At 35.3% G+C, this 25077-nt stretch overlaps 1 protein-coding gene across 6 annotated transcripts in view; it reads right to left on the bottom strand.

The window, feature by feature from the left end:
- The window catches only part of DIAPH2 (diaphanous related formin 2), a 933611-nt gene that overhangs the window by 844516 nt on the left and 64018 nt on the right, over positions 1 to 25077 (bottom strand). For 4 of the 6 annotated variants that reach the window (XM_078363563.1, XM_078363567.1, XM_078363564.1 and 1 more), the window contains 2 exons: positions 18734 to 18838; positions 12798 to 12818 (listed from right to left, as the gene is read on the bottom strand). In XM_078363563.1, the coding sequence (XP_078219689.1) occupies positions 12798 to 12818; positions 18734 to 18838 (126 nt within the window). The remainder of the gene's footprint in view (positions 1 to 12797; positions 12819 to 18733; positions 18839 to 25077) is intronic. The other 2 variants (XM_078363565.1, XM_078363568.1) reach the window with 1 other exon arrangement.

Raw genomic sequence — 25077 nt, 5'->3', positions numbered from 1 at the left:
ATGTCAGCTTTTAAAAGGGTTATAACTATAACTGGCTTCTACATGGACACTGAGTAATGAAGGAACAAATGTAGAGATGTATGTGTCACTATAAGGTGGCAGTAGTTGTGGTTCAACACATTCATCCAAAATACATATATTAGGAATTACCATGAGAATCATTTCCTTAACTGATTACTATAACAAATTGAATGTGTAGAGTGTTTTACAGTTTACAAAATATTTTATAACTCTATTAGGATGGCAGAGTAAGTACAGATAAAGAGACTTAGGCTCCAGAAAGATTGCATGTGTTTTACCCCAAATCACTTAGCCATTAAGAAAGAGAGCCAGGACCTAAAACCCAGGTCTTCAAAGCCCAAATATTATCATTTTCACTGTTATAATGTATGCTGTAAGCATCCATTTCATGTGGTGGTTTTCCTATGGGTATGATTTACTTTGCACACCAAGCTGTAAGTGAAAACAACTGGAGAAAAACTCCAGGTGAACACTCAAGATGTTTCTAGTTAGTATGATGAAGAGCTATCTTTGGAGTTTCTTAGATAATGAGAAGAAAACAGGGAGGAAAAACTGTCAGTCAATTTTAGTCAAATCTGTATAAGAAAAAATCACAATCAGCATCAATAGAAGAAGCACCACCAAAACTGGCAGACTACACACACACACACACACTGAGTAAAGTAAGAATGAGCATTTAGATTTGGTGCATTATCAAGTAGCACTTCCACTTCTGAGGTCCCAAACTGTAGACATTCTAAAAGCAATTAAAAAGAAAAAAAGAAGGCAGTAGTATATGGAAAAGTTAAAGGAAGTGGGAGAAACAGCAGCTGAGGGGCCACTTAAACCTACGAGTACTCTAAGAGAGATGGCCTGGGTGATGATGAACAGTGGTCCTCAGCAGAAACAGAAAACTTACCAAGAGACAAGGGACCTAAATGGCAATAGAAGAAATTCAGTTTTATTCTTGAAAAAAAAAAAAAAAAGATTTAAGATGCTAGACTGCATTTCCAATGGAAGAGGACTTCTGTTTTGAAAAGCATTATAAAATAACTAGCAGCTTTCTGATTTCAGTTTATAAACAGTTCAGTGTCAAAGGAGTTATGAATATGTAGAGATTGGACAAAAGGATGTTTAATTATTTTACTGCTGTTAGAGCCTAGTGTATTTAAAAATGTCTATGGTGTATTCAGACATGTCCTTGCCCTCTGAGAGCTTATAAGCATTTTAATTACACAGTATTATTTAAACAAAACTAATGTCTAATTAAAACTAATTTTAAAAAGGCAAGAGTACATAAGAAAGGTGAATACACAGATGGAAAAAAAAACTCAAAGAGGCACAATGGTTAATCTATTTCAGACACAAGGAAAATGACTTAGAATTATAGGCCATTGCTAAAAATGTGATTCTTTCTAATATTTATATGTCTTTTTCCTCACATTTAAATTGCTGAGTATATGGTTTATCTGCATTGATGTTACCTGTTTGTGAACATCTGCTACAGAAGCCACAAAGACCGTGTCAGCAAAGTCATTTTTGGCCCATTGAGCAACACCATACACAGAGGTCTTTAATTCTCTGTAATATAGCAGCTTTTCCATGGGCAGGGCTCTCTCTGTGTTGTAGGTATGACTGTAGGCATTCTCCAGTTGGCAGAAAATAAGAATTGCCTATTAGCATATGATGAAAGACTAAATATTAACAGTGTTAGGATGAATACCTGTGGTATCCATTATTATCCACAACTGCCTGAAATCCACCAAATCTTACTTAGGTATTGGTTAAGAGACCAAGCTCTGAAGTCAGACTGGATTCAGATCCCAGCTCTCCCACTTACTAAGTAACTCCAAACAATGTACCTACTTTTCTAAGCCTCACTTTCCTCATCTATAAAATGAGGGTGATAATTCTTATGAGGACTAAATTAGGTTTTACATGAAGCCTGCCTAGCACAGTTCTTGGCACTTAGTGTTCTCTAAAAGTTTGCTATTATTCAGTGTTAAATATAACAAAATGACTGTTATACACTGTGTTAGTTTCCTAGGGCTGCCATAAAAAAATACCAAAGACTGGGACACAAACAACAGAAATTTGTTTTCTTCCCCCTTCCTTTTTTTTTTTGAGACAGAGTCTCACTCTGTTACCCAGGTTGGAGTGCAGTGCCATGATCTCAGCTTACTGCATGCAACCTGTGCCTCCATTCAAGTGACTCTCATGCCTCAGCCTCCTAAGTAGCTGGAACTACAGGCATGCACAACAACACCAAGCTAATTTTTATATTAGTAGAGATGGCGTTTTGCCATGTCTTCCAAGCTGGTCTTGAACTCCTGCCCTTAACTGATCTGCCCTCAGCCTACTAAAGTGCTGGGATTACAGGCGTGCATCACCACATCCAGCCCCTCTCCCCATTCTTCACCTTAAAAGTCCAAGACCAAAGTGTCAGCAAGTTTAGTTTCTTCTGTGGCCTCCCTCCTTGGATTGTAGATGGCCATCTTTTCTCTCTGACTTGAAATGGCCTTTCCTCTGTGCCTGCAAACAACCCTGGCATCTCCGTGTGTCCAAATGTTCTCTTACCAGGACACAAGTCAGACTGGATTAGGGCTCACACTAAAGGCCTCTTTTTTTTTTTTTTAAACTTCACACTTTAAAAGCCCTATCTCAAAAAGCAGCCACATTCTGAGATGTTAGGGCTTCAACATACAAATTTGGGGAGGGGAGGCACAATTCAGCCCATAGCACATAGGTTTTCTCATTCCAAGCAAAAGCACTCTACACAATATGAAAATCTGAAATTATTTTGGGGAAGAGCCTCAGTTCTCTAGTAATACTTCTCCGCTTTCTAACACAGAGGGAACCTATTTAAGCTCATTTAGCTTTGGCAGGAGAGACAGAAAGATCATAAATAGATATAGAGAGACATATAAACACATAGAATACATATTTTGGATATAGACACCAATCACACTTTGTAGAAGAGCTCTTTGAGTGCATAAGCACTCTGCCAAAAAAGCATCATAATCATCAATAAAAATAAATGATTTACCTGAAGTATACAAAGCAGTTACATTCTCCAAGCACAAGACTTACAATGCACAAGCAGTTATTTTCTCCTTAGATCACAAGTTCATTAAAGAAAAGAACCATGACAGGTTACTAAAAATTTACAAACAGATAAGCATAAAAACTGAACCCAAAAGCTTTCAGTATCTTTGATGCTGTTAAAGTTCATTTTTTTCTATAATGTTTTAATAGGTAATTGTGGCTGCAACTATAAGAGTGCATGCAATTAATGTAGTAATCATGGTATCCTAATTATGGTCACCACAGTAAAAAAAAAAAAAATTACTCTAAATGTCACTGGTCACATCACCATTCTTTAGCGATGCAGACCCACAAAGCATTTCACAAAAGCATATAAACTAGATACTAATACAAGTTATGAATATAATGTATCATTTTTAAATGTTATGAATATCAGTGGACCAGTGACAGGAAATACCTCGGTCAGTATATACTACTCAAAAGACTGTCCATATAGCTATCAGCCAACAAAAAAACTCCATGGAACAAGGCCAGACTCTAACCTTCAAGAATTTGGGGATGGAAGCAATGTCTTCTGAAAAACGGATGCACAAGCCTACAGAAATACATATAACACATACCTTAAATGAGGAAATACATGAAGGGCTTTAAACACTATAAAACACTTCATAAATATAAGGTGGCATTTTAAAGATTATCCTGTTCTACTTATTCAAAGAAACTAATGTTGGTTCAACCAAACAGTCCTTTCCAAACAGATAAGCAGACAAGAGTAACCTGATTAACTAAAATGGAACACTAAATTAAATGTATGAGGAAAAGGCCAAAATTTTATATACAGTAGCTAAGCTAACTTTTTTTTTTTTTGAGACAGGGTCTCAACTCTGTTACCCAGGCTTGAAGGCAGTGGCGCCATCTCGGCTCACTGCAGCCTTGACCTCCCAGGCTCAACAGATCCTCCCACCTCAGCCTCCCTAGGAGATTGGACTACAGAGTGTGCCACCAAGCCCAGCTAATTGTTTCATTTTTTTGTAGAGACAGGGTCTTGCCATGTTGCCCAGGCTGATCTTGAACTCCTGGGTTCAAGCGATCCTCTCCTCTTGCCGTCCTAAAGTGCTGGGATTACAGGCATAAGCCAACTGCATCTAGCCTAAGGTAATTTTTAAACATTGATCATAATCTGCTTGTTTCCTCTTTTTCCCCTGCTAACAAGGCTATCTGGATGGTGAAAGAATTGCCTCATAAATAGCAAATTTTATACAGAGCTTTCAAAGGATACATACCATAGAGACTATATTACTTCACAACAAAAAACACAAAAAAAGACATCATATAATTACCTCATATAGATGATCAACATTTTGCCAGAGTTAGAAAGTAAAATAAACCAATCCAGTATGAAGAATAATGGCTATACTAGTCTTAAATGTCTTATACCAAGCATCAGATTTTAAATCAATTATTTTACCTGATTATATACACAGAGAAAAATCCTCAATAGAAATAACCAACATGGTCACAATAAAAATGCACAGCTAATGAACTTGTGATGCAAAATCATACTGAAATATACACCTTTTCATTTCTAATATCAGGATATATTATAAAACATAATGACTCATATTCATAAATATTAATATAATCAATTTTCAAAATATGTCTAAATATAATACTAATATTCATGATGTCTTTTAGACATTTCCAAATGCCCAAGGTAAGATGACTTGTTAATATTTCATAATATATACTTAAACATTCATTAAACGATGAATTTAATCTGGCATGATAAAATAATATAATTTATGACAATGCACCAGAAGGGAAGGAACTGATAAGCTAGTGTTCCAAAAATAAATGGACATTTAAATAACAAAATCTTTCAAAACATATACAGATACCAAACAAGTATAATATACAAGTTAGCTTGCAGTGTTAAAAACATTAGGAAATGGGAAAGTAGCCACTCATTGCACATAATGAATGTGAAATTAGAAAAGACTGAAATTGGTACTTTAATAGTGTTTGTGCTATTTTTAAAAGATCACTTCTAATATACTATCATTAAACCGTCTGAGGTCTTATTTTCATCTGATTACTAAATGAGTTTTTCTACTTTATATATACTAGTTTAAAATAATGGCATTATTTTTATTCTGATTGAATTTAGATTTTTAACAAAATTATCACCATCATAAAACTAAATATTTTACAGTAGCAAATATCCTACAATTTCTAAGCCGATTAAAAAAAATCAAATTGGAGTACAAGAATGCAATCTTTTAGCATCGTGAAGCAGCTACTTCAACCTCCAATAATCAATGTTTTGTCTCCCCCTTCTGGACTATACAATTATAAAAAGGAGAAAAAAGGAAAAATAAGATTTAATCTTTTCTCACGGAACATAGTCAAATAATTAGCCTGACACAAGTGTAATACTACATGAGGTAATCATTAAGATACTATTCTATAAATAAAGTAATAAAACTTCAATTTATTAATGTAGTAACAGCTTAACAGCCCACAAAGCATGCTGCCACATTTGGTGGTATTTTAGGTATATCGCTATTAGTAAGTAGCTTATAGTAAGTAATACATTGATAACATTTTAAATTTATTCCTTTAAGCCTGATCATATGTTTACACTTTTTTTTTTTGGAGACAGAGTCTTGCTCTGTTACCCAGGCTGGAGTGGAATGGCCCAATCTTGCTCACTGTAACCTCTGCCTCCCAGGTTCAAGCAACTCTCCTGCCTCAGCCTCCCAAGTAGCTGGGATTACAGGTGCCTGCCACCATGCCCAGCTAATTTTTGTATTTTAGTAGAGAGAGGGTTTCACTATGTTGGCCAGGCTGGTCTTGAACTCCTGACCTCAAGTGATCCACCCACCTCAGCCTCTCAAAGTGCTGGGGTTACAGGCGTGAGCCACCATGCCCAGCCACGTTTATACTTTTAACAATAACTTACTCTCAGTATTACCTTCTTCAACCACCTGGGTGAGTGGGCAGTGGGAGGTGGGTGTTCATTTGGCTCTATTTTGAAAAAAACTCTTGCAACAGTCATTCGATTAGTGCTCATGATTCCCATGTGCCATTAGGGCAAAGAAGCATGCATTTGTTTCTGACCTTCACTATGATGGGCTTGTTTTGTTTTTTTGACTGAGATTATTTAGAAGCATTGCAAAAGGTAAAATGTGATCTCTTATGTCAGATGGTTTATCTGCTAAATGATACTACAGGCCACCAAAATGATTCACTCTTCTCTATCTTGGTCCACTAAATCACCTACAAGTATACTTGGCCTTCAATACCTAGTAAAGATATTCAGTCGTCAGTTTTTAGGCAGGTCAATGTTATTAGAATGATCAGCAACACAGTCTCAGCAGCAAATATACAGAGAGTACATTTAAAATAGTAAAGCAGTAGTTTGAAACAGAGAACCAAATTATAAAATTACACTGCTAATGCTGTAAGAGCTAAATAAATGTTCTTGCATGGTGATAACTTTACTCATGCTATTGTGATTCTAGTAATTTCTCCATGATTAACATATCTAACTGAACTCAATCTTCTTTTACTCCAAACGTGGTCTTGTTCCTGGCTACTCTATGAATGCTCAAGTCATTTTGGTCATCCATGCTTGAAATATCAGTCATTACTGATTCACACATCTCTTCTGGCCTTTTAAAATCATTTGCTGAGGCTGGGATATTTTACTTCCACAGTCTCTGTCTCTCATCTATACCCTCCATTTAGTTCCTACTAACCACACTCGAGTTCAGGGTCTTATTACTTAAACTACAGCAACAACCCCCAGCTTGATCTCCATGCCCTTATATCTAACCTCTCCAATTCCCATTGCTACATTAATCTTCCCCAAATACACCTTGGATTTTGTCACGCCATAGCTCAAACCCTTCCTGGGCTCCTGGCTGGGCTATCAAAGTAAAAATTTCTCAACATCTCTCTCCTAAAATGATGTGAACCTACCTTTACAAATTAATAATCCACTAACGATGCTTATAAGTTTTCAGTCATCCTAACTAACTCTTGGGATTGGTTATTAAACACCCCCACACTTTCCCTTGTTTACTCCACTCCACCCACAGTAGCCTCTGCTATACCTTCAGACACTCCAAGCACACTCCTGCCTCAAGGCCTTCGCACTTGCTGTTCTCTCTTTCCTAGATATTTGCATGGCTGTTCTCATTTTAATCCAGGTCTCCATTCAAATGTCATTTTGCCCAAAGAGCTTGCCTATGTAAAATACCACATCCCTGATCACTCTCTGCTTTCTCATCTTGCTTTTGTTTTTTGTTTCTTAATAGTGCTTACCTGTCATTATATTTGATATGTGTCATCTTGTCTGTTTCCTCATCTTGAATATAAGTTCCATGAAGACATTATCTGTATGGTTCATCATTCTAGCACCTAAAATAATGCCTGGCACTAATAAGTACCCAGTAACTTTGTGTTCAAGAAAGGAATGAAACTGTGTCCAGAGAGGTTTACAGGGTCACAGCGAATGAATGGGTAATGCATCAGGATTCAAACTCAGGCACTTCTGACACTGAGACAAATGCTTTCCACAAAAAGCTGTTGCTGCTGCCAACTTATTAAATTACCTCTTACTTAACATTATAAGGTCTGGTCATTACAATGCTTGCTATTTTCCAAGTATCATATGTAATCATATCAACTCTTACTTTTTTCACAGAAGAATGCTTATTTTTCTACCTGTGGATAAATTATTCCTGGCTTGCAATGAAATCAAATCAATCATTTTAGCTGTTTTCTAAATCTGTTTCATGTGTTGTGCTACTAAATAATAAAAACCATTTATTTTGCTTCACAAAATTCTGTAACACTTATTTACAACTAGAAGCCATTGAAAAAAGTCATTCAGTTCTTTATCTCTACCCTACTCCAAATTCTCTTTGCTATTTCTAGAGATCTACAGAAAGATACTTTATCATTTCCCATCACACACAGTATTTATACCAAATCCTCAACTATTTTATTAAATCTTTAAAATAATCTTGTTAATATTAACTTGAAATCATAAATGATTTTGCTTTCTTCCTCAAATCCCAGCAATAATCCACACCACATAACAAACAGCTTCCAATAAACAGGCAAACCATTCTCCTTCCAGCATCCAGCTGAATCCTTCCCACCATTCTTGACACAGAATAAATCCTATTTTTCCCTTTAAATCTTCAAATAGCAAACATCTTGAACATTTAACAACAACAAAAAAAAGTCAGCTCACAGTCTTATCTCATTTTACCATGTCTTTCATATCGAGCATTTTGTAGATTTCAAGACATTTAACAAAAATGTAATTCAGACCTACTATTTGCAAGATTCTTTACATATTAAATATATTAAACATAAACAATATACTTTAAAAATGTTAAATATATTAAACATAAATAATATACTTCAAAAATATGTTAAATATATTAAATGTAAATAATATACTTCAAAAATATCACAAATTTAGTATTATTTTCTTCATTTTATCAATGAAAAGACTGAGGTTCAGAGAAGTAAATTATTCAAGGTCACACACAGCTAGTATGTAGCAGACAGAATCTGAAACCAGGTCCATGATCACCACTAAAATTTGCATTCCTTCATAGTCTGTATTGTGGACATACAAAGACTCATAGTATGTGACAGACTATTATTTAAGGATATAAAGTACTACAGGCATAAAGTAAAATAGGAGTATTCTAAAAGCCTTTAAGGAATATATAATGAAATAGGAATTATAACTTAAGAGTGACTCCATAAGAGCTAAAAATAAAGTGCTATGAAAGTTCAGATAAATTACCATAGGTGGAAATGGGAGGGTGGATCAAGATAGGCTTCATGGAAGAGCTGTGGAGGATGGCTAGAATGTTGACAAGGGAAAGAAAACATTCTATAGGAAAAGATCCCTTGAGCAAAGTCAAAGTAATACTGCCTGAGGCTAAGGGGGTGGTTTGTTCAGGTAACCGCAGTTTCCTAGCTTGACTTTTAAAATACAATTTACATAGAATAGTGAAAAGTAAAGACTGATGGTAGCTCAAGATCTGGAGAGCCTCAAATGCCTTCATTTCTGCTTCTAATCAACAATGGATAGACAAAGGCAAAACAGGTCTATACCGACCTCCTAGTTCATTTCATATTTCATCTTTCAGATTGCAATCTAGCTTTCATATCACTCATTTCCGGACCAATGTATGTACTCTCTACTCAACTGCAATACTTAAAGTGGTTACTCTAGAATTTCTTTTTGAAACACCGCTATAAAATTCCTACCTGCCCTTTTTATCAATGAATAAACACCTCTCCATCTGTTGAAGATTAATGAGACTGTGAGCATAAGCCCTTTTGTACCTGATTTTCATCAGTGATCTTATATATTGTTTTCTTATTCCCTAAAGTTGCAGAAAAAAAAAATTTCTTCTTTAAGGCAACCATCCCACCTAAACTCTAGAACAAACCCTTAATCATTTCCTCTAGAAGCTAATTCCTATAGTTTCTTCCCTTTATAGCAAGATTTGCATACTCAAAGGTCCCAGATAAGACAGAGGGTATGAAATAGTTTATACTATGGATCAAAACACGTAACTCATTATGCTGTTTTTCAAAACACTCTGGGAACTATATACACATACACACACACACACACACACACGTGTGCGCGCGTGCCATATATAGCCTGCTGACCTTCCATTTTGAAATCTTTACTATATTACATCTTCAGGTCCTATCTTTATTCTGTTTACCTGTCTGTCTTCCCCATTAGATCTAGTTTCTTGAACACAGAAGCTGTGTTCATCGTGCAAAAGAACATATAAATGATTTATTATAATATGTTAAATATAATGATAGAGTGATAAACATGGTGCTATGGGAAAGAAGGAGTTACCCAGGACAGCTTCTCCTAAGATTGACATGAAGCTTAATCTTGATAGATATTTAGGAGCTTGCTGGACACACTAAAGAAGAAAACAGCATTCCAGCTCAAAAAAAAACAGAACAAGCTCGATTTAAAGGTATTAAAGAAGAAGATATGAAGGAATTGCCAAGTGTTCCTGTACAGATAGAAGACAGGCACCAGTAAAAATGAAGCAGGAGATGAAATGAGAGAAGTAGGCAGGGATGAGATCACAAAGTACAACAGGCAGCCATTTGAAGGTTTTGAGGAGGGAAATACAGTTGTCTCTTTTTATCCAAGGAGGTATGCTGCAAGACACCCAATGGATGCCTAAAACTGTAGATAGTTCTGAAACTCTATATATAGTATGTTTTTTCCTATGCAGACAACCCTATAATAACACTTAATTTATGAATTAGGCACAGTAAGAAATTAACAATCGCTAATAACATAGAACAATGATAATAATATACTATAATAGAATTATGTGGGCCAGACGTGGTGCTTCATGCCTATAATCCCAGCACTTGAAGAAGCCAAGGCAGGTAGATTGCTTGAATTCAGGAATTAGAGACCACCCTGAGCAACATGGCAAAACTCCATCTCTACAAAAAAAATACAAAAACTAGCTGGGCATGGTGGCGCGTGCCTGTAGTCCCAGCTACTCTAGAATCTAAGGTGGGAGGATCACTTAAGCCCAGGAGATCAAGGCTGCAGTGAGCCAAGATTGTGCCACTGTACTCCAGCCTAGGCAACACACTGAGACCCTGTCACAAAAACAAAAATTATGTGAATGTGATCTCTCTCAAAATGTCTTAGTGTACTGCACCTCAGGTAACTGAAACAGAAAATGAAACCGCAGATAACAGGGTACTGATGGAGCAAGATCTTTGGTAACAATGTAGAATATGCAAGGGTGGGTGAGAGACTGAAGACAAGACTACTCAGTAGGCTACAGGAATCACAAGGGTGTTAAATGATGACAGACTGAACTAAGGAAGTAACAGTGTAGGTAATTAGGGAAGAGCGTTGGTACGAAAACTAGACATGCAGGCTGGTTCCAGCCCCTATTAAAATAAGCTAAAAATCTCTTGATCTCCCCAAACTCCCTTATTTAACCTCACCTAGTCCTCAATTTAATATAAATCCTCACTGACTCACTCAAAAATCTCCTAGGTAGCTTCCCAAATAAATCTATCAGAATCCAGTACCTCTTAAAGTGTGAAGTATACTACTCAGACTACCTTAACAGAATTTCTGGAGGTGCTAGATAAAAATGCAGATTTCTTGGCCATATCCCAGACCACATGAATCACAATCTTCGTGGAGCAGGACAAAATTTGCATTTTTATGTACTTTCCAGTTTAAGAAACATTAGCCTAATCCAGCCTATCTACCTATCAAATTTATTTTCCTTAAACACTGCTTCCTTCCATCATATGTTACCTCCTCGATCAAACTAATTTATAATTTTCTGCCTGGACTTCAAGACCCTCTTTCAACTTGATTTTTTACTCTTTCCAATATACATTCTTTGTTTCAACAAAGTCAACCCCATCTCTCACTTCCCTCTTCTCTGCCTCCACACACGTAGTTTGGTTCTCTCTCTAGGCCTTTGCATTTAATATTACTTCCAGAACCTGAGAGCTTCTCCAAAGTCTCTCCTCCCTAGCCAAACCCCAGCCATTGTAACTAACTCTGAAAGACCAGTTTAAGTGCAGAAATTTACACAGATTTTTCTCTAATTACTCCAACCTTACTTCTCTCTCCTATTTATGAATTGCTATTAACATTTATAGCCAGCATGCACAATTTAAGGCTTGATTATTTCAACACATATCAACTAGGTAATCTCATTCTTACTTTCCAGTCATCAGTGCACCTAGAATAATTTTTGGCATATAATAAACATTAAATAAATATTTGTTGATTTTTGAAATTATATTGAAAGAATGATGGCTTTTCCCCCTAGATGTCAGGTGAATTTTAAAAAACGAGCAAAATAAAGAAAAAAGGAAATCCATTTTTAAAAGCAAAACAAACACATTCACTATTCTAGATATCTCAGTACTCGATGATGTTAAAGATAATGTTTCCTACCACCTTGTTCTCTAGAGAGTGCTTGGTCATGAAGATAAGGTAATTACAAATAGCTCTCAATCACAATATAGGCCACTCTGGGCATGTTATATAATAGTGTATCATGTAATTATAGCACTGAAATATAGTGCCGTGAATATAAAACCTTTAAATGACAGCCAAGGAAAGAACCCAAAAAGATAATTTAAGCTAATCATTTCAATTTATCCATTTAATAAGTGAACACTAGAGAAATTACATGACTTGCCCAAAGTAGCAAAGCTGATTAGTAGCATCCAACAAAGACAAGCACCCAGGCCTCCTGACTTCATGAAAAGGGTTATTGTCATTACTCTATGTGCTCAGTAATACTGAAATCAAAGTGACTTATTTTAGTAAGAAATCCTGTTAGCACAAACCAACATTTTAGGATTCTCCTCCTGATAAATTGAGGTAAAATGTACAATTTCTTCAGAACCATAAAGACTAACGGGCATAATTCCAAAATAAAATGTGAAAACTTCTAAGATAAACATACAAGCATATTCTAGTTCTAAAACATATCCCAAAACCACAGGAAAAATACTTGGCCAGGCTAAATTATAAACACCTGATCATAATATTCATCTCATTGCTTTGGTAAACTATACACCAAAAGAACCAAACATATAAAACACTATAAGCAAATATCACAATTAACAAAACCACAAATTTATATCTAAGTGTAAAACACATCTTTTGTACTCACCGTAACTTTACTTCCAACTATCTGCATGCAGTGGTCAACGAAGAATGGTTATGGTGTAAAAAAAAAAACAAACAGCAACAATATTAGTAGTCAGAAGCTTTTCACAGAGGTTAAGTGTTTAGTAAATTAGTAAATAGCTAATCCTATTTATGTTTTTGATACTTTAGCTCTACAGACTAAAATAGATATATCAATATTAATTTCTACTATGTTTCAAAAATGTGTAAAGTCTACAGAATAATTCTTAAATAAGTGATAATTACTATTCGAGGATTTTTAAAAATGTACTATAATAGGCGCCTCATATAGTACAATCTAAATATCAAGTTATGCAAGGTTCAGTGCAATCAGGCAGATTTTTTACCAGCTCATAGCCCCTGAAAAAACTATCAATAGAAAATTGTTTGTTCTTTTTTTCCCCAATATTGCCTTTTCTTTTCTTTCCTTCTTATGGCAGTACGCTATCAAGGCTGAAATAGTACACCTTCTTATAGCAGGTATACAATTAAGGTATTTTAGAATATAAATGTTACATTAAAGTCATGCATTAAGTTCAGAAGTAAACTTTAGGTTGAAAAATATTTTTTATTGTTATGAATTTAAGGTGTATAATACTGTTTTATATCGAACTTGAAAATTATAAAAAAGATAGATTGCTTATTATTCTAGTTTTCTAGGTAATCTTAGCATTTCTATTATAAGATCAGTTTTCTACATAATGTGAAGACAAAGAAGCACTTTACATCTAAACATGCACATGTTCAGAAAGAGGAAATAGTTCAAAAACTGCAGCTTCAATACAGCTTTCCTAATGGATAAGTGATAAAAGAATTTCTGAGAGGCAGAATTGTGTTTAAGAAAGCAAGAAGTAAACTCATAGTCCTAAACATAATTTTATGCAAAAATACGAATATAAATCAAACTACTGTTATCAGATTCCCACACTTGAATATCAAGCAGGGTCCAAAAAACAGTTAAGCCACAATACAAAACCATTAATCCAATAGCAGTTATCAAAATGTGCTCTATTTTTTAGCTAGTACTTTAAAAATAAAAATCACATTTAATTGAAACCCTGGTAAAAATCCTATGTTGAATAGGATATCATAAAATACAAAAAGATAATGACAGTTTCCAAGTAAATTATTTCAGAAGAATCCATGAATCTCAGAATAGAGAAGCAGCTTTCTTAAATATTCATTCAGCAGACTATTTCCAAGCAGTGATTATTTAGTTGAATAAAAGCCTCTTTGGTGCCATTAACAGTCCTCTGAATTAAAAGATATGCTATTGACCTAAATTATTTCCTCCCACCAAAAAGACAGAGGTCGTATTTGTCCCTTGTTTATTTAGCACAGACATGAGACTTAAAAAAGAACGTGAGCCTGCATTAACAATTAAAGCAAGTCTATATACTCAGTGAAACAACCAGAATATGGTCCCTTTAATGATTGATTTACATTGCAAAATAACTGCATTTAGCTAAAGCACAAACAGCAATAGATAAGCGTTAGTACCTAAGAGAAGCTAAGAGAAAATATTTTGGCCATGTCTGGGTTCAACAGTTTGATGATATCCAGACCATACCCAGAAAAGACCTGAGAGAGTTCATCTGATAATTACAAAAGCAAAACCGTAATACATGTATACACATATAGATACACTGCAATTTTAACTACTCATGATACTGTTCAGTGTAACAAATATGCAGATGTAGCTGTCATCAGTATTTTAAATTATTTCCTACTGAGATTTAAAAAGAAACAAAAAAGTGCTGCCTCTCAATGGTTTACGTCTTAAAAAACATAATTTTATGTATTTTAAAATTTCAAAGATTATGATTTAAATTCTAAATAAACTAGTCCCTTAATATTCTAGGAATGACATTGGCATTTGACAAACTAATGTTGGGGCTCAGTGAATAACTTTTCCTCATAAATGTCTATATATGCTGTTAAGTACCTGTGAGATCCCCTCTGAATTACCAACATATTGTGTCCTCAAACTAGCAACATATTGTTTCAGGATTACGGTAGGACAACTTTTACAGTATTAACAAAGTTTGGTTTTTCATTTTCTGAAAACATATGCTGGTGTTTTGAAAACATAGACTCTTCCAGGTTATTTGTGTGTAGGGCAATGGCCCCACAGGGTCGTGGGGTGTCCCTTATGCTGTGCTGAGTGAGGCACAGGATCCAATAGATAGAGATAGGACACAGAAGTACAAGGAAAATGCAGCTAGGCTCGGGGGGCCATGCCACCTATAAGTGGAGACAGGCGAGGCCCCAAATGTCCAGAAGTGTCTGTATTTATTGGGTATAGGTTATGGACAGGGTAGTGAGTGAAGTCATCTTTAAAGATAGTGATAGGCTTGTGAGCAATATAACAAGGGGTCCACCCCCATTAGGTCACCGAGGCATGGAGGTGGGCGGTGCGCAGAGAAGAGGGTGCAGTGCGCAATATCTCTTATCTATGGGCATGCTACTTCTAAGAATATAGGAGGATGCGTAAGTCACACAGAAGTGAGGAGGCCTCGGGGTCTACCGCCACCTGCTGGCAGCTTCCAATGAGTTCTATAGGAGGATCCTTTTGAGCTAACACAGTTACAAGAGCTGATAAAGTTCACAGTCACCGAGGTGCAATTATCCAGAGGGGTTTTGAGCCCTCGGATGCTCGAGGATGGCCAGTCTAACGGCAGCCTTCCACAAGAACTGGAGCAAGGTCCTACAACTCCTTTATCAGGAGGAGCGGCTCTTGCTCCAAGACCGCCATACAGCAAGTATCATTTAGATACTGAAACGCTGCCGCCTGGGCCATGGATTCTCATCATGGTATAACTGTTTCTCCCTTAAATCATGCTCTGCACTTTGTCTGCTCCAGACATTCCTCCAACTATAAGCTGCTTATTCCTTAATTCATGTTCTGTACCATGTGTACTCTAGGTATTCCTCCGATTATGAACTAAGATATAGTTTTATATATATGGAAATAACTGAGTGGTAAGATATTCTTTAGGCACTCATTTTATGAACTAATATATGATTATATATAGAGGATTATATAAAGGGAAAATAACTGAGTAGTAACACTATGAACTGAGATATTCTTCAGGCACTAATTGTGCCAGCATTCTGCTTAGCTCTCCTTCCTAGGTGCCTATATGGGGGGTTACCCACATTTGTGGTCAAATTATCTACATGTACCTATTACCCTAGGTCCATAACTATGCTTCCTACAATGAAAAATGGAGGATAAAATGCAGAAAGGAGGTTCTTCTCCACCCCTCCATTTAAAGTTCATTCATCATTGACAGAGTTACTCAAACTACTTTTTCCTTTAATATTCACACAATTTAACATTCTGTACTATGCTACTTTAAGAAGAAAACACTAAGCAATAGTTTTTATTATTATCCTATGGTTTCCTTTATATTATCTTTTTCCATGCTAATTTTAGCAAAGTTAATTACACAACAAAATATTCTTGTTTGCTTTAGAAACAAGTTTTGACCACATATTGATGTATAGCTTCATCTTACTTTTATGTCCTTACTCAGAAACCCAGGAGCATGATAGATATTTCTATCTACAATTTGGTTTTAGATCCCATACAAAATGACTAATGCAGATGTTAAATGGGGAAAATGTATGATTTATGTTTAAACTTAACTACAATTCTCACGTTTTACCATTACTATAAAACATGTTTCCACCAGGGACTCTAGCTCTTAACTTTGTTACCTCAAGATGAAAGTTGTGACTACCTAGAAAGCAATTTCATAAAGTAGTGGTTACTATCATATCTACTCTAAATGCAAATTGTAGTGTTGTGATAATGAAAAGGTCGAAAGATTAGATGATTGTTTGTCACTGAAGGCCAACCCTCTCACCTTCAAAAGAAAATTACATAAATAATTTTTGTGGTTTTAATGATAGAAAACACAGTACTAATTAACGTCTTTCCAAGGTGAGAAAGCTTCAAAACATCCTTGTCAACAGGCTTTCTTCCATCATAATATCTGGCCCATGAAAAATATTAGCAAAAATTGTATAATCATGGAAATCTTACCAAAGTGCTGTACATAATTCAGGTGCTCATACGTACACTGAATGAAACAAATAAGGGCTGTTAAGTAGTTATGATTTTGAGGCTAAAGCCTTAAACAGAATTTTCATGTCTTTTTAGAAACATTGAATTTCCATCTTTTGAATACTGCAATTCAAGTGAGCTCATCTAATATATATCCAGTTTTTTACATTTTAATCTGAGAAATGAGTATATAACTTAAAGTGTGCATTTCTTTGGTCACTTGAAGAGGAAACAATATGAGAATAAATGAAAACAAGTTCTGTACAGAAATCAAGTAATAATCAAAAGGTCAAGGAATAAGGGCTTCATATAATCATTATATTCAGCCCCACTTACACCAACAACAACAAATGAGCCAGAGACACTAACAAAATCTTATCATTAAAACCACCACATGATTATCCATATATTATTATCTGTACTTTGCACTCAGATTCAGTCATACAGATTTACTAGTGTATTAGCCTTTAGGTATTTGAAAAAATAACATTGAACGCACATCCTGCATTTCCTAAAGCATTTTACTGTGAACAATAACTTGAGTGCAAAAATGAGAAGAGATTCATCAGAATTTCAAAGTAAAACCCTATGCATCACCTAATTCTATTGAAAAAGACGCTCATGGCAAATTTCACTTATCACTTGAAACATATTTCTGCCCTTGGATACCAGAAACAAATTAAAAAACATGTTGTTGCTCTGCTATGGCAGAGCTGCAATGTGTTATGTTTAAATAGTTCAGCATTCAGATTTAGCTTGCTTCAAGTACAATATAGAATCAATACAGTCATAGAATTCACAGCAAAATGCATTAGTAATTGCCACTGGAATTACTGTACTGAAATAGCATTAATAGGATAGCCAAATAACTTTAGAATACATTTTCCAATTAAGACCTGTTTTCTGCAGTGGTCAATTTATGAAATTTAAAATGAATGATCTAAATGTGTATGTGTGTATGTACATACATATGTACACATACACACAAAATCACTGTATGTGTATATATACATACACACGAATGCACACATATACACACATAGAGTGATTTTATCAACTTTAGATATTATAAGCTTTTTCTTTACAGAGATGTAAAAGATGCATTTTGCTATTTCAAAAATGCAATTTTTTCTTACCAAAAAAACAAAATCAAAGCTTAAGACTATATTTGGAAGTGCAATAGGAAGTAAACAGAGCAAAATACTCCATTAAAATACAAAGTTTCCTGTGAATAACACGTCCTTTCAATGAACTTTACTTTCAAGTCTTGGGACTCACAATCAGATTTGATTAAAGCTCCTATTAAGTGACATCCTTTACTTTAAATGAAGCTATACAATAGCAATTATGAGGCAGGTTACATAGTTTGCATCACCTGAAATTATGAAAAAAGCTAACTGAATTTAAAAATACTGCTAAAACTTTCATGCAAGCAGACACCAGACATGTAGCTTTAATGTAAACTTAACTCAAGCTGTGACTATGCTAAGTTGTGCCTTCTTCAAAATCTGAAATTTTCATCTGACAAACCACATTTTGAGCAGAATACCTGCAACATGCAGTCAATTTTTAGTACGTACACAAAGGCTCAGGACTGGATTGGATTACCTCAGAGCTTTGTATCCTTTGTTTTGTTTGCAATAATGGAAGTGTCTCATTTCTAATGATGAATAGTTTTAAAATATATATTTAATACTAAGTGGGTAATACATATAAAGATTGGTTTCTGAATAGTCTACATGAATACAATGAGGTAATATGAAGATCTGAGGTTTGCTCATTTTTAAGCAGAATAACACTAAGCTCATCGCTCATTCTTTTGGTGCCAGGAAAATCTCCCTACTTACAGATTTGGCAGTGGCAGAAATATACTGGACAACCATCTCACGCTTGGTGGTAAAATCTTTGTTTCGCAAAGGCGCTTTTTTTTCTTCATTAAGGTTCATGTCCTCCTGTAAGAAATAACATTTACTGTGAGCATTGATAAATTTCCACTTAAGAGCTTCAAAAGTGATTAATAAATATTAATAATTTCTATGTCTTGAAATACTAATCCATGCGGTGACTAACATTAAAAATCCTTTTTTGGGATACTTCACTATTATTTTTCACTCTAGATACCACAGTTTTGTGTAAATTGTACCATGCATTTATGGTTCACATCTCTACCTAGCCAACTACTGAGCAGAAAGAAAAAAATATTTTTAAAACTATTCCACAGAATAAATTGACAGTTTATGCACAGATGTACATGATATCTATGCTAACAAGGTTCTTTATTTACCTTGATAACAAACACACACACAAAATAGTGTTGTATATATGCTCCCTTAGGATTGCTATTATCTGGGAAAGCAAATATAATTTGCAAATTGGCAGGGACTATACAGCTATAATATGTCACTGAAAAAAATTCACAAGAAGTTGTTAGATTTGGAAAACAAACAAATAATCAGAAACATAGCTAGTTGTATTGCAGTAACAAACATCACTCACTAGAGGGAAAAATATTCAGTTACAAGAACACATTGTTTTGAGGTTCAATAAACCTTAATTTGGTTGGAAATTAACCTTTATTTTGTAATATACACACATAACACTTTCACTAGACAAATTGTTTTTCTTCACTTTGAAATTCATGCTAATCCTTCTGACACAGAAGACACCCTTGACAGGGTCACAAAACCAAGTTTTGTGATTGTGATTCAAAATGCAATACCAAGTGAAAAGTCAACCTACAGAATAAGTGAAAATGTTTACAAATTATATGTGTAATATAGATGTGTACACAGATATACAGATAACTTTTACAACTCAATAATAAAAATATGAAAGCCCAATAACAAATAAGCAAAACACCTGGATAGGCATTTCTCTAAAGAAGATATACAAATGGCCAATAAGCACAGGAGAAGATGTTTAATATCTAGTAGAGAAATGCGAATCAAAACCACAATGAGATACTACTTCACTTCTACTAGAATAGCTAGAAAAAAAAGATGAAAATAATAAATGTTGGCAACGAATTGAAGAAATTGGAACCCTCACACATTGCTGGTGGGAACGAGAAATGATACAACCACTTTGGAAAACAGTCTGGCAGTTCCTCCAAAAGTTAAACAGATTTATCTACCATATGACCCAGCTTACATACCCAAGAGAAATGAAAACATATGTCCACACAAACACTTGCACATGAATGTTCATAGCATCATTATTGATAATAGCCAAGGAGTAGAAACAATCCAAACATCCATCAATTGATGAATGGATAAACAAAATGTGGCGTATCATACAATAAAATATTATTTAGCGCTAAAAAGGAATGAAGTCCTGATACATGCTATAATCTGGATGAATCTTGAAATCACATTATGCTAAGTGAAAGAAGCATCATAAAAGACCATATATTCTATAATTCTATTCATATTAAATGTCCAAAATAGGCAAATTTATAGGGATGAAAAATAAATTAGAGGTTGCCAGGGCCAGGGGAGAAGTGTAGGAAGTTTTGGATTACGACTGATTATGAGTATGGTGTTTATGGGGTGATACAACTGTTCTGAACTTTTTTGCTGTGATAGTTTCACACTCTTTGAATATACAAAAAAAAATATCTAAGAATTTGGCCAGGCATAGTGGCTCAGTGTTTTGGGAGACCCAAGTGGGAGGATCACTTGAGCCCAGCAGCTCCAGGAGTTTGAAACCAGCCTGGACAACATGGCAAGACTTCGCTTCTACAAAAACTTTTAAAAAATTATCTGGACGTAGTGGTGTGTGCCTGCAGTCCCAGCTACTTAGGAGGATGAGGTGAGACGGTTGTTTGAGCCCAGCAGTGAGCTATGTTCCTGTCATTGTACTGCAGCCTGGAAATCAGAGCAAGACCCTGTCTCCAAAAAAAAAAAAAAAAGAGAGAGAGAGAGACAGAGAGAGAGAAAAAGCACATTGTAAAAGGATGAATTTTATGGTATGTGAATCATATCTAATTTTTTTTAAGAAAAATATCAGTATTTTTATCCCTTTACTCATACAGAAATTCTGAGCATTCTGTTTCTTTAATCAAAAAAACTAATTGGCAAAGAACAGTATCAAAGTTATTTTAAAGATGTATATGTGAGAATGTGGAAGACAAAGAATCCTTAAAAGTAAACAAATTGCATCTATCTACTGAATAGTAACTTCGTTGACAGCAAAAATCTGTATTTGCAACCACTGCAGTGACTCCTATGATGATTCATTCATAGTCAATACCTATAAATTGTATGTACATATACATGACCTCTCTTCCTAATTACCTGGATCACTGTCTCTATTCCCACTTTTCTATCGAATGCTATTTCTCATTTGGATATTTTACTTGTTAATGACTTACTAGAAAGGTAGAAGATACCTTTTTCCTCTCTCTCTCATAGGCTCTGGCATTGTTGAATCGAAGTAGAATCACAGAAATAGGTTAGATATCACTTATAATGCTGTCCACAGATGCTCAACTATGTTCTGTACCTATTTCCCTTTTTTTTTTTTTTTTTTTTTTTGAGGTGGAGACTCACTCTGTTGTCCAGGCTGGAGTGCAATAGTCCAATCTCGCCTCACTGCAACCTCTGCCTCCCAGGTTCAAGAGATTCTTGGGATTACAAGCACACACCACAACACCCAGCTAATTTTTTTGTATTTTTAGAGACAGGGTTCCGTCATGTTGGTCAGGCTGGTCTCAAACTTCTGACCTCAAGTGATCCACCCACCTCGGCCTCCAAAGTGCTGGGATTACCAGAATGAGCCATCACGCCCAGCCTCTGTATCTATTTCAACTGACAGGGAACTCCCTACCTCCTCAGGGAGCCCCACTCCTGTTAGGGGAGTTTAATTTTTGCCAAATTTTTCCTTTGATGACTGGACATGAAATATGTACACAAAATATTAATTGTGTGTTAAGGTGGGTGGTGTGACTTTTTTCTCTACTTTTAAAATTCTGAATCACTTATTTACTAAACACATATTACACACCAGAAACTATGCCAGGCTATCTAATCTGGTAGACTGTTTTTATACTCAAATTAAATATTAAATATTATTTATAGAGCACTTAGAACAATGTCTGATACTTAGGAAATGCTATATATGTTTGTTGAATAAATAATTCATGGTCTAGTGGGAACAAATAATTCTAACTGAGGCATATACTGGATTATTTGGAAACACAGAGGGCAGACGGAAAGGTCAGAGAAGTCTTCACCAAGTTGTGGGTCTCAAAGGATGAAAAAAACCTGACTAAAAGGAGGGAGACCAGCCAGGAAACTCTAGCGGTCATCTGTCATTTTCCGCTACCCAACATCACTTGAACATGCCCTCTACAATTTAATACATCCTCACATTGTCAGCCCCACCTGACAAAGGTAGAATCAATAAAAACTACATTTGTCAGTCTCCCTTTTAACTAGAATGCAGACATGTGGCTTAGTCTCCACCAATAAAACACATGCAGAGGACATGTAGATTTAGAAGTGAACCATGTGAGGAAGCAGGCCACAAATAGGCCATCTATTTTGCTGATGTAGGTGGCAACAGAGGTGATGTTGTTACAGAACTGATGGCATTAGCTGTGTCTTTTTCATTAAGACATTTTGATCAAATAGTTCTGGGGTAGGAGCTCCTTAATTGGAACTGTATTTCAGTTGTGTGGTTCTGGAAACTATTCCTATAATGTTATCTGGAGCATGTTTCTGCAACTCTCTTAATTCAAGAACTTCCTAACATCCCTAAAATTATATTGTATTTAAACCAGTCAGAGTGGATTTTTGTGTTCAATAATTGGGGCTGAAGTAATTTAAGTGACTAGAGATAAGAGTCAAACTAAGAAGAAATGTCAGATTGGACAGAAGGACATTAATTCAAGAGCCACATAAATGTTATTTGAAGACCACATTCTTTCTTTCAGGCTAAAGTATTCAATTTATCTTCATGTAACACAGGCTGGTGTCCACATTTCTTCTCTCAAACACTGTGTGGTTTAACAAAAGCAAGGAAGGAAAGAACGTCCACCTCCCTCACCTTGAAATACTTACACCTCTATTAATTCAGCCTCTGATTTTATTATCTTACTGGCCAAATACATCATTCTGCTGACTCACATTGTTTGTGCTTTTGTCAAAATCCCTATGCTCTGTTCACATATGTTGGGCTCTATCTCTATTGCCGAAAAAAAATTCTGGTTAGGGCCGGGCGCGGTGGCTCACGCCTGTAATCCCAGCACTTTGGGAGGCCAAGGCGGGCGGATCACGAGGTCAAGAGATCGAGACCATCCTGGTCAACATGGTGAAACCCCATCTCTACTAAAAAAAAAAAATACAAAAAAATTAGCTGGGAATGGTGGCGCGTGCCTGTAATCCCAGCTACTCAGGAGGCTGAGGCAGGAGAATTGCCTGAACCCAGGAGGCGGAGGTTGCGGTGAGCCGAGATCGCGCCATTGCACTCCAGCCTGGGTAACAAGAGCGAAACTCTGTCTCAAAAAAAAAAAAAAAATCTGGTTAAATTTCAGTCTCCGGTAAATGTAGTTATCATCAATCCGCATCCTCCAAGTAGAATCAACTCTGGAACAATGACAAGATTAAGTGCCTGTGTTTGTATACTTCACAGCCTGGCCTAAGAGTGTGATAGTACCACATTTGGCAGTCTCTAAGTAGAGAGTTTATTCTGCTTCCAGTGACATTTCTTCATTACTACATACCCATTCAATTTTTAATGAAACACATTGCTGCTATCACTCCATCACAGTAGAATTATTTTGTAGGGAGGCAGGCAGGACAATAAGAGCAATGTAAGATTATACACCTCAGAGGAATGTTGTCAAGCCTGAGTGTGATCATGCATGACAAGCCTGGTGTATATTAACTAGCTTTCAAAGAATGCTAGCTATTAGTGTTATCATCTCCCCAACCTCATCATTTTAACAACTTTTCATCTTACCCCTTATGTTTTAATAATGCTAGGTTGTTTGTAGTTTTGCTACATAAACTGTGCTGTTACACACTAATTATTTTGTTCATGATGCTCTTATCCCTGTCTGAAATACGGTCACCTTTACCATCCTCTCCATCTGTTAATGCCCATCCTTGCCCCTTCCAAATTCACGTCTGGCTATTATACTTCAAGACCATACTCAACCACCAATTTTTCAGGAAGATTTCTCCTAAAGCACCTGATTTGAAAATAACTACTCTCATCCTTTTCTTCCATGTTAATTCCTTATGTGGCACTTACATTGAAATTATATAATAAATCTATCTCCTCTAAACTTGAAGCTAACTGAGAATAGGAACTTATTTATCTTTGTACTCGCAGCAAAGAGCATAATTCCTGGAATGCAGTAAACATTTAATAAATATTTGCTGAACCAATATGATATTTAATACCTTTTCTTTAAATATATTAACTTGCTTTAGAATCAGCAACAGTTTTTTATACTTATAAATTTGCTGCATAGGTTGATTGGAAATGGGTATCACTCATGTGAAGAGACCATAATGTCTCATTTTATTCTTGTAGAAATAAGACACATACTACTAATTAGGCAGCTAACACTTCCAAATCATTAACTCCAGATCTATAATACAATAATAAAGCTAAATAGAGCAATATTCATAATTCAACATTAACTCTAAACAGTGTAATTGAATATGAAACTATTTCTAAACACAGATTTCTTATAGTATTCAAAACAAAAGCTAGCTTTTAACATGTTTAACATTTGATAGCTCTAAAATACATGAGAAAAAATGTAGTATTTTGTAGTTTTAAAAAATACTGTTTGAAGTCTAAATCATTGACCATTTATAATGTTTTTAAAGTGGTATTTGTAAATACTAAACCATTTTTTAATCCTTCTTGTATTCATATGCCACGATACAATTTCCTATTATAGACAAATTCCTTCACTTCAGCAAGCATTGTATTCTTAAAGTTATCACTGAGAACCCATATAAGAATAGGATCAAATGAGGTCAACAGTTGAAACAGTTGCCTATTCATTCATTTCTATTCTCACTGATTATTCTTCAATTCTCATTCATTCTTTAATTTTCTCAGCAATAATTAGAATCATGTTATATTCAAATCCAGTACCTTAGCAATACTTTGTAAACTTAATAAGTGTTTAGAAGCTTCTTCTGAATTTTCTTTCCTTAATAACAACTGA

This window comes from Callithrix jacchus, chromosome X (genome assembly GCF_049354715.1).
Source record: "Callithrix jacchus isolate 240 chromosome X, calJac240_pri, whole genome shotgun sequence".
Taxonomy (NCBI): Eukaryota; Metazoa; Chordata; class Mammalia; order Primates; family Cebidae; genus Callithrix; species Callithrix jacchus.
Note: the sequence above shows the minus strand (reverse complement) of the source record. Positions and strands in the feature narration are given on the sequence as shown.